Raw genomic sequence first — 12,405 nt, forward strand, 5'->3', positions numbered from 1 at the left:
CTTGCGTCATCTCGCATGAAATCGCGTCATTTTAGGTCAAATCGTGTCAAGTAATGTCGGATTGCGTCAGTACACGTCAATTCGCGTCAACTTACAGCATAATTTTTAATGAGAAATTTCAACAAAAAAACTTATTTTATTATTGTAATTGCAATTCTTTGATATTCTTTTCAAAACAATAATTGTGTAACAATTTAAAGAAAATGTATTAGTATTTTGACTTCTTTTGACTCCTGTGGTCTTCCTTTTGACCTGTCTCTTATACACATCTAGATGTGTATAAGAGACAGTACTTACACACAGTGACACAGGAGTACGTAAAGCATTATCTATTTTTATTCATTTTGTACAGTATATTTTAGAAAATTGTTAAAAATTATAATGTAATGGTGTAACCAATGAGAATGTAAAAACTTAGAACCATGAGACTAAACACAAAATGACACATGAGTATGTAAAGCATTATCTATTTTTATTTATTATGTATGATGTACAAAAGTTAAAAAAATACCGTATAATGTAACTGTGTAACCCTTGAGAACTTTAGAACCATGAGAATAATCACACAATGACAAAGGACTGCGAAACGCTTCACTGTATTTATTTATTAAGTATTATACAGAAAATTTAAAAAGTAACAGACTCACTAGAGCACAAGAATCTTTTATTAAGATGTATAACACGTGTACAGTACATAAATATAGAGTTATATATTGTATAAGCTCTCAGAATATTTGAGAAATAAATATGAATTTTTCATATTGCAGTATTAAATTTCAATTTCTATTTAATAAAATGTGTCCCAACATGTGTCAACCGGAGTATACAAAACAAATGTACATCCATGCATATCATAACAATGCATCAAGTTTAAATTTCCCCACTTTTAATCCTTTATTACGATTTGAAAGTAAAATAAATACAATAATTTTAAAAAAGGAATATGAATGCAAAAATACTGTAAGAATGAAGTGTGTACTTTAGTACAGGGAACATGCAGACACATTGTCAAAAGGAAGACCACAGGAGTCAAAAGAAGTCAAAATACTAATACATTTTCTTTAAATTGTTACACAATTATTGTTTTGAAAAGAATATCAAAGAATTGCAATTACAATAATAAAATAAGTTTTTTGTTGAAATTTCTCATTAATAATTATGCTGTAAGTTTACGCGAATTGACGTGTACTGTATCGCGGTGTGTTTTCCGACGACCAGCAGCCTAGGAACGTAATAAAACGGTAATTTTCTTGAAATTGCAGAAGATATTTTGGTCGAACTTTCTATATTTGATTCAAGACATATTACTTAACTATTGTAGGCCTAAATTTTTTATAATGAAAAAATCGGAACGGAATTCGTTTTCTAGACGTCTTTTGAGCTTCACCCCATGGCCTACATGACGTGGGCTTGTTCCATCCATGGGGGAATCAATTTTCGTTGCAGTCCAATGCCGTGAGCAACGATTCCCAGTGTCTGCTAAATTTTAATGGTCAGGGTACCGCGATCACGAGCCCTATGCTACGCATTATAGGCTAAGCTTATGTGGGCTGGGATTTGCAACAATGTCCTGGACTAGGCCTCTATACTATTATAGGAGGCCTAGTCTAGGCCTATAATATAGTAAAATTCTGTATAAGTAGTCATATGATTACAGGTTTACAGTGTACCACGCTCAATATAACGATCGCATTTATTTTTCATTAAAAATAACAAAAAAAAACTTCAAAAAAAAAAAAAAATAAGGATTTTAAAATATTCAAAAAAACTGTACACTTCAAAAAAAAAATTCACTTAAAAAAAAAATTAAGTTAACTTAAAACACAAACAACGCGATAGGATATGAAGTTTGCGAGAATAATTGGTATACTTGTACTGTATTTTCTAAAGCGCCGCTCTTTTGGGGTTGCTACAATCAGTATAAACTATAATACCGTAGTTTCATTCAATGGGGCCCCGACAGTTTTAAACAATAAAAGCTGGGTTCTGATGTTTGAGATCATGCTTCTGATTTTGTGATCAATCTGCTTTGCATTGTATATAGGCCCTACGTTATTAAAACATGTTTAGCTCTCACTAAAATTGGTCTATTATCGGTATTTATTTACACCTAGAGTACACAGGCGTAGGCCTATACCAGTCCAAAAGTCATGTACCATTCTATGTGTTAACGCAGTTAACAGTTAATTTTTCAATCCTCCAGCAAATTTTAAATAGCATCCAAAATCCTCACCTTTTTGGAATGTAAGGAAATAGATAGTGCTTTTCCTTTGTTGGATCGATTGTAACTCCTGATTGTAGCAACCCCAAAACGAATGGCACTTCAGAAATACAGTACAGTATACCAATTATTCTCTCACTGAAACTTTATATCCTATCGCTTTGTTTGTGTTTTAAGTTAACTTTATTTATTTATTTTTTATTTAATTTATTTTTTTTAAGCATACAGGTTTGGAATATTTTAAAATCCTTAATTTAAATTATTTAAAGTTTTCTTTTTATTTTCAATGAAAAATAAATGCGATCGTTAATATCGATCTTGGTACAATGTAAACATGTAATCATATGACTACTTATACAGCATTTTACTATATTATAGGCCTAGACTAGGGCCAGGCCTCCTACTATAGTATAGGCTTTTAAAAAAAAATAATACAGTACATGAATTTAAAAAAAAAAAAAAAAATTAAAAACAAGCTTGGTTTATACAGTAGTTTAGTTGATTTAATCCCAGTTAAGTCCAGTCCATATTGATGCTACATTTCAAATTCAATACTAAGAATGTAAAAATCTTCTAGATCTATTGTAGAAATCCCTAATAATAAACCAAAATGAATGCATCTAAATTAAATACAAGTTACAATTTTATAGGTTGTATGGGAAGAAACCCAGAACCCCTAGACTGTGACTAATATAGGAGAGGGATCGCACTCGTCCCCCTTTAAAAATGTCCAAGCCAAAAAATCAGGCTAAAGTAGAGTGTCCTCACTTATCATCGATCCCCTTACTTCACCTTTGTGTCCCCTCCCCCATTTCAAGACTCCTAGATTTGCCACTGCCCTCAGAGGGGGTCCAGGGAAAATCCCCTGTAAACCCTGACATGGCCACCACTTACGAAATCCCCAAAATCATGATTGTTCTGCTGGCATAGGAAAGCTGGTAAACAAAAACTGAGAAAAACCACAATTGTATTTATGCATCATTAATTTATTAACCAACACCACAACATTTATGTAAATTACAGGATAAAAAAAACCAACTATAAATGTATAATACATACATAATACCTTGCATTAATTTTCAAGCCGCTATATATTAGAAATGTTATAATTTTCAAAAGCAAAGACAAACATTTCAACAAGGGCACAGCTTGATAAACAAGGGTGCACTGTGATAAACAAAGCGCATCTTGAAAAATGAGGGTGAATTGTAAAAATGTAACAATTTGTTACTGAAATATCAATGGTTAATTGGTTATGTACAATCTGATTTGCTGATGTCTCATACAAAATTTGAATATTCATATTAACTGACAGTATGTTAAACTGAACCAGTATACCAGGTATTCTTAGTTAGACATTCCAACAAATAGAATTGTACAAATTCTAGCAACTGATAATCTTATCATATATACTCTAATATTCAAACAGTAGTAAAACAAGGAATACATCACCAAGACATTCATGTTTTTTGACATAAAAAAATAATCATTTGGATTAGAATACATTTTTTTTCAATTACATTATATTAAAGAACATTATTACGATCATCATGATGATGATATTTGGAAGGGAATAAATAATTATAAACTTTTCATAATTAATTCTGTCATATTTTAAAAATATATTTCAATACTATCAATTCATTTATCATATGAATGTTTTTTGGCAATTAGTTGTCAATCAAAAATTAAGAATTGTTATTATTATTATTGACTAACCATTTTACCATGATTCTGCATACAATTTAATGAAAAAATGTAGTTCTTTTATTTTATGCACATTTCAAGAGAATTTCACAAGATTTATAAAATCTTTAAGGACACCTTCATATAGAATTAAATACTATAATTTAGTAATGAGCAATACAAAAATATGTTTTGTTTAACAAATGCAATCAAACTTAATGCATTTCAGATAAGCAGCAGAAATGAATACTCTTCATGAGTTCATGGTGATTACACAAATCTTAACAAAATATGTAAAACTAGCAACACTTCAAGGTAAGGTTGTTGGAAAATTGAAAGACAGGATTTTGTTAGTAATGAGCTTTAACAATGTAAATCTGTAAACTACAAGCAAAGAGCATGATCCAATCACATATTTACAAAGACACTTTTCCAATAACAATTCAATAATTAATACAGTTAATACAATTGATGGAACTATTGGTAATAGGGACAAGATAGCACTCTGTTGTGCACATACAACTTTTCATGCACTCAATTATATTCTATCTCTGAATGACCATTGTTTTGCGAAATAAATGTAACATTTTATTTTTTTACGAATAAACAGGATGCGATAACTGGCCAAAAATAACATTTTACTTTTTATTCAAAATCACCATTTTTGGTGATAAGTGGGTTTGCTAAACAAGGTATAAAAAAAGTCTGGCCTAAGGTAATAAAGTGTAACATCACATTAATGTTACAATCAACCAACTTAATGCAATATTACATACAGTGTTTACTATATCAACCAATGTAATGTAATATTATAAATCTCTAGTTCTGAATTTACGGGTAGCGACTCAAATTTTGGTCACCAAAACTGAAGGTCAAAAGATTCCTCCTTGAAAGAATTTTCAGCCAAATATTAAGTTAATATCCAAAGATTCCTATTTGTGGAAAATTGTTTACAACCAAGTTTGGCATGTTAACTTTGGGAATTTTTTTTTTCTTGCTAATTTGTTCTGTTTACTTCTTGTTTTGGCACTACTTGCTCCAATTGGAAAACAGCCAACATCCATACTTTTTTATGCTTTTAGATGTAGGTCTAGAGAAGGTGCCAATTAGCTCATCTCAGCCCCAACCAAGGTAGATGGTTATGGACTCCTTTACTCTTATTATATAGAAAAGAACATAAACAACACACAAAACAGAATTTAAAAAAAATCAATTTAAAAGTTATAAACTATTCATTACATATTTTCTATGGTTCAATTATATATAATTTGAAGGAAACATGGATTCTTATTTGTGACTTAGGTTAAAAAAAAAAGAGCACCAAACAAAACCGGGGAGACAAGCTGATTAATGAAACACTTTAAGAAAAATATGGTGGGACTAAGTAAATAAAATTATATATCATTATTCAACCATTACAAATAAAAAAATATAACCAAAAGACCATAAATTAACTAAGCTGAAATAATATACCATACAAACACTACACTTTACTATAGTAGTATATTTATATACACCTGTCACTGTTTTGATTATGTAGACAATTAATAGGCAAAAGGTTTGTGATAGTAGAATAAATACATAGCAACTTAGAATACTGCAAATATTTTGTTTTTGTGTGTGTAAGAAATATGAAAGCTACATTAAAAGTTCAAAGAATTTATCATTTGCAGCCAATCACAGAGGAAAATGTACAAAAAAAACTGCAATAGCAAGGAAACTTGCTAAATTCTCTACATTTGATGTTTGTTTGTTTGAGATTCTAGATCAATTCAAAAAAGAAAAAAAAAAGAAAGTTGAGTTGTCAGTATTTCACAGCGTTACTGTGAAATACTTTACCTTATTTTCCCATTATATTGTAAAATTTATTTCAATTGTGTGAAAAAAACCCCAATAAACAAATAAACAATTACTTAATTTAAACTAGAGCAGTCACTCCATAGGGTGCATGCATCGGCCCTGTGCCTGAATACAAGACAATACACTGGCCGTGTATGCAGTGTATGTTCCCCCCATAATTTTCTTTCTCTATGGTTCCCCTTACTTTTTGTTATGCTTGAGGGTAAAAATTCAAATTCTGTGACCTTGATCTTTGCTCCCTAAAAGCTAATTATCTCATTCTTAGAATTAGATTATTATGTATCACTCCACTAAATTGTATGATGATCCATTCATTAGTTTTTTTTTGTAATCTTGCTAACTGACAGACAGACAGGGGTGTTAAATAGCTTCCTTGGTAGAGATAATAAATTGTTTAACAAAATAGAGTATTCAAGATTTTAGTTTTTTCATAACAATAGATGTATAGTTGTATTGATACAGAATGCCCATCACACATGCCTCCTCTCTGTTGACATCAATGAATTATATAACTGGATAAAAACACCAAAATTATAATTGCTTTTGATTTTTAAAAATATTTATAACCATATAACATCTTTAATTCACCCATTTAGCTTCCATATCTTTTGCACAACAAAAAAAGATAACCAGTTTCCTAAGTTTGTGTGTACTTATACATCTCTAATCTTACATGGAGATTGCCCTCAGGTTTCACTGGTTACATAATCAATACACTGAAAAGGCCTAAGCTGAATGCTTTATCTAAATTAATCACAGGCACTTGTATTCTAAAAAGAAAATAATGAAATTAATAATTGACAGTTTATAAATGTAAGAATAGTAAATAAAAAAATATCATACTAAAAACTAATAAATCACAAAAAAAATGTAAAAATATTTACAGGTCATCCAACTTCACCTCATCAACCAAAAGAAAAAAACATTACAGATCATAATACCTTCTAAAATCTCTACATCAACCAAACAAAAAACAACATTACAGATCATTACACCTTATAAAATCTCTACCACATTAACCACACAAAAACAAGATTACAGATCATTACACCTTATAAAATCTCTACCTCATCAACCACACAAAAAACAACATTACAGATCATTACAACTTATAAAATCTCTACCACATTAACCACACAAAAAAACAACATTACAGATCATTACACCTTATAAAATCTATACCACATTAACTACACAAAAACAAGATTACAGATCATTACACCTTTTAAAATCTCTACCTCATCAACCACACAAAAAACAACATTACAGATTATTACAACTTATAAAATCTCTACGACATTAACCACACAAAAAAACAACATTACAGATCATTACACCTTATAAAATCTCTACCTCATTAACCACACAAAAAAACAACATTGCAGATCATTACACCTTATAAAATCTCTACCTCATTAACCACACAAAAAACAACATGACAGACCATTACACCCTATAAAATCTCTACCTCATCAACCACACACACACAAAAAAAACATTACAGATCATCACACCTTATAAAATCTCTAACTCATTAACCAAAGAAAAACAAAATTACAGAGCACTACACCTTATAAAATCTCTACCTCATCAACCACACAAAAAAAAAAACAACATTACAGATCAAACCTCTACCTCATCAACCACACACACAAAAAAACCCATTACAGATCATCACACCTTATAAAATCTCTAGCTCATCAACCACACAAAAACAACATTACAGATCATCACCTTATAAAATCTCTACCTCATCAAACACAAAAATAAACAACATTACAGATCATCACACCTTATAAAATCTCTACCTCATTAACCACACAAAAAAAACATTGCAGATCATTACACCTTATAAAATCTCTACCTCATTAACCACACAAAAAAACAACATTACACCCTATAAAATCTCTACCTCATCAACCACACACAAAAAAAAAACATTACAGATCATCACACCTTATAAAATCTCTAACTCATTAACCAAAGAAAAACAAAATTACAGACCATTACACCGTATAAAATCTCTACCTCATCAACCACACAAAAAAACATTACAGATCAAATCTCTACCTCATCAACCACACACACAAAAAAACCCATTACAGATCATCACACCTTATAAAATCTCTAGCTCATCAACCACAAAAATAAACAACATTACAGATCATCACACCTTATAAAATCTCTACTTCATTAACCACACAAATAAACAACATCACAGATCATTACACCTTATAAAATCTCTAAATCATTAATCACAGAAAAAAAACCATTACAGATCATCACACCTTATAAAATCTCTACCTCATCAACCACACACACAAAAAAATTACAGATCATCACACCTTATAAAATAAAAATTACAGACCATAAAAAAAACCACATAAACAACAAACTATATAAACAAAGAGCGGAAAAAATTAATAAAATGTTGACACCATCATATCACACCTTGTCACTGTACCCTTTGAAAGTAATGCTGTAATATTCATGCTGCAATTTCATTGAATGTTATTCTTGAAGGTTTAAAGAGATTTTATCTTGTGCATCAAATCTTTTAATTTACAAATCTTGAATTTATTCAGTTACTTTTTGTCAGTGGGCTTCACAAGAAATTATTTGTCTGAATCATTAAAATGCTGCTTTCAGTTTAAACAATTACAATTAAAATTATTGGATTATCATATAAAATACATTGCACATTTTAAGAATCCGACAGTTCATTCATCACTGAAGTATACACAATTAGTAAAATGTTTTCCCTTAATCATATCTAAAATGATTAAAGAATGAATGGTGTCTCAACAGCACACACTATACCAATATCAGAACCAGTATAACAATGAGATTAGTAACTTGGAAAGGGTAACAAGTTGAATATCTTCACAATAGAATACAGCTCTTAGCTCTTGAGATCTGCAAGCAAGCAATGTAAAAAACTTGGTACAGTGTATGATATCACCAGCTACTGTACATGTTTGTTCAAAGCTGGAGTAAAAGACATCCATACTACCAATTATAAATCTGTTGTTACATCACTGTAAACACGATTGCCTGTATTTCCTTCCCTGCTAACTGCGCTGTACTTTTTCTCGTCTTCATGCCGTGGCTGCCAGTACTTCTTCCAGAATAGAACAGCGCCCACCATCACTAACAGTAGGATAATGAGGATTGGCAAAACAATGGCAGCAGCATCTAACAATAAAAAGACAGTAACAATAAGCCACTAATGTACAATTATTAATCTAAATGAAACAAAGAGTGCACTTGATATAGAAAAATATATCACTACTGTGCAATTATTATTATCTAAATAAAAACAAACAGTGCACTTAATATGGAACAATAAGCCACTATGTAAAAGGGTCCAAGCATTAAGCTCTTTGCTGTCAGTGATACTACAAACAGTGCACTTAATATTGAAACAATACACCACTATGTGAAAGGGTCCAAGCATTAAGCTCTTTGCTGTCAGTGATAATTGTAATGGCCCTCAAACAATGCACCAGGCTTCACAAATAAAAAAATGTTTACAGCATCAGCCTACACTGAACAATTGGGCAGATAACAGTAAATTAGTTTTGGTAATCCTCTTGGATGTTTTACTGACGCGGAACACATAAAATAAATAAATAAATAAAATTTGAGACTTTCAGAACTTCTCATTTTTATATCCTCACATAAACCTACTGTAGGACATCAAGTTTCAATGTATATGATACCTATTTCATTTCATCTTTCAATCACAAAAGGAAACAATTAAAAAAAAGGAATTTAAAGAAGTAAACAGAATTATAAAGAAGTGAACCCAATCACTATCAAGTGATTCTATAAGCCTCTAAAAGCCAGCATTCAAAACTAAATATGAATACAATGTATACAGTACATGAATAAAATTGCATTTTGGAAAGTCAATAATCAATAGGCTGTTTTGTGACATAAGCCCCTTTCACACAGAGCTGCAATACGGTATTAATACCGTTTTTCGCGAACGCCTGCATTCTATGTGAAAGGGTAAATACGCCTAAATCCAGGCTTAGGTTAGACCTCCTCGGAACCTAGTCAAAATAATGCATTAATACCGTAGCACTGAAGCATAAAAAATCAAAGGTCAAAGTGTGAAATATTTTTGTTGAGTTGTTTTTTAGATCAGGGTTGCCAATATAAAATAGCACTCTCTGTTCACAGACGCAAAATACTCCTTTTGCACGGGACCCCTTTCAGATAGGATACGGTATTTATACCGAATTTTTACTAATTGTGTGACAGGGTCTACACCAGCAATAGCGCCGGCGTGACTATGGTATATTTGCGGTATTTTCTGTCTAAAAGGGCCTGTAGAAAAACATTGTTGTTACATAATAAAAATAATTAAAAAGCAACATGGATTCAGATGACATGCTTATATATGTTAGGCGAGACTTTCTTTATTCCTTGTTTTGCGAACCTATTTTTTTTAAAGTTCATCGGATAGAGGAGAAAATAAAAATAAAATGTTATTGGTAAATGTAAATAGTGTTATAATGGGATGGTTAAATGCTCTAAATTTATATAATTAGAAAGAAAAACACATCTTTTTGTTTTTAATATTTTAAAAAAATTTATTCTTATCTTTAGATATTTCAAGGCAGCGGAGGGCATAATAAAAATAAAGAAAAACTTTTATTATTTTTTCAATTTCCATTTTTCATGGTAGCAGGTACGCTAATTAGCCAAAAATAAAATTTCATTTTTATTCAAAATCATTATTTACGGGCGCCAGGTTCGCTAAACATGGTATAAAAAAGTCTCGTCTTAGGAATCGATACCAAATTTTAAATTCTAAGAAATTACAATTTTGTTATTGTTAGCCAATTACATAAGTATATGCATCTTAAGAAAATTTTAATTTTGATCCTCCGATAAGTACAAATCATAGATTCCACAATTACAAAAATTCTCACAAATATCTCAAAGATCCAGTTCATGAAGCATTCTAGTTTAATCATCATATTATATTTTTCACTTACTTGTTCCAGATTTTTCTGGAATCCTCTGTTTTAATGTTGACTCCATCTTAGTTGTTTTATCAGGTGGCTTAGAAGTTGGTGTAATTGGTAGAAAGGTAGGATCTACACAAATATCAACAAATGGCTATTTTAACTGATTCTGATCAATTTTTCAATAAGCTAATTTAAGTCTACTACTTAATGATTTTTTAACGATTATTTTAGTAACATTTATAATAATATGCTGAATAGATTCATTTCATTAGAAGTATACATTATTTATATTTTTTGGTTTACCATAAAAGGAAAATTTTAAACAAATACATTATATTATTTGGAGTTGAATATCTTGGTGGTTAAGATGCTAGCTTTTTAATGCCAGGGTCCTAGGTTCAAACCCTGTCACAGCAGAGCTCCAATCTCTAAGCATCTGCTTCTCAAACTTTTTTAAGTGGCGACCCACTTTTGAACTCCCTATTCTTTGGAGACCCAAGACATTATCAAATAAAGATACGCTGTATTTCTTCAGTCAACCTCAGCTAAGTCGAATATAAAGTCTGTGATAGATACATTTGTTATCGTCGATCATGTGCGGGATGTTCCATGTTATAGTATGGAGAATATTTACTGCACTCAAAATTTTGAAATGTTTAATGTAAAACAATGAAACAACGACAAATTTTCGACATATGTATGGTCGTCTAGGGTGAGGTTGACTGGATAAATAATAATTGCAAATGAAGCTTCCATGTCCCGCCAACTCGCAAAAAGGTTGAAACAAACTAAAAAAAAGAATCTCATCATTTTCAACAAAATCTAACTTTTATTAACTGGTACATTGTGTTATTAATGTGAGCTATGTCCCTGCCTAATTTTAATGATCTTATCAACCATGAGAGCAGCTTCTAGGTTTTGAGTTGATAATAAATTTCGCACTTTCGTCTTCGTAGCTACGTCTAGGTTACTTTTTGTTGGACAGCTATGTAGAAGTATTTTTTTTTTTCAAAATGCACTTTGCCAAAGTCTGTCTTTTTTTTAAAAGTCAGAAGTAGTCTCACGACCCTCTGAAATGCTTTGGCGACCCAAATTTGGGTCACAAGATAGTTTGAAAAGCAGGGATCTAAGCCTCATAAAGAGACATTGTTTATAAAGTGTCATTCCACCAATATTGGTGTGTTCCTTGATTTTATATGTCAATATATAAAATTAATAAAAAATTAATAAAAATTAATTTTGTAGAAAGAAAAAAAAAACAATTCTTGGTTTTACAGAATTATTACCACACCTATTTGAAGCAAAATTTACAGCATGAATTATTACCAATAAACTGCTGTGGTAGAATGGAATCAAGAGTTCTTCCTTGCAGCTTAGCAGGTAAATAACATGTGCCCTTAATGCTATTGCCTTCTATTTCAAGCCATGTTGGTATCCATTCCATATTAACATCACATGTCAAATTATTTCCACTGAGGTCTCTGGAAAATAAAACATAAAATATTTAAATTTATTGTTATGAACACAACCAAAACACTTTTACTTAATTGATACAAACTAGAAAATTAGTACACAATATCAAATAATGATACATTAACTAAACCAGAGCCTTGCAGGCGTCAACGTTCCTATGCATGATACATGACTTAAAAGGTA

At 30.7% G+C, this 12,405-nt stretch overlaps 1 protein-coding gene across 1 annotated transcript in view; it reads right to left on the bottom strand.

Annotated features, from left to right (window-relative positions):
- Nucleotides 1–3,186: 3,186 nt before the first annotated feature.
- Nucleotides 3,187–12,405, bottom strand: part of LOC117104136 — a 17,591-nt gene continuing 8,372 nt past the window's right edge. The window contains exons 5-7 of the mRNA XM_033244823.1: nt 12,076–12,230; nt 10,777–10,878; nt 3,187–8,962 (exon numbers count right to left, since the gene is read on the bottom strand). Coding sequence (XP_033100714.1) covers nt 8,784–8,962; nt 10,777–10,878; nt 12,076–12,230 — 436 coding nt within the window. The 3' untranslated portion in view covers nt 3,187–8,783. The remainder of the gene's footprint in view (nt 8,963–10,776; nt 10,879–12,075; nt 12,231–12,405) is intronic.

This window comes from Anneissia japonica, unplaced genomic scaffold, assembly GCF_011630105.1.
Source record: "Anneissia japonica isolate Jap-2015-1 unplaced genomic scaffold, ASM1163010v1 scaffold2946_len44076_cov179, whole genome shotgun sequence".
Lineage (NCBI taxonomy): Eukaryota > Metazoa > Echinodermata > Crinoidea > Comatulida > Comatulidae > Anneissia > Anneissia japonica.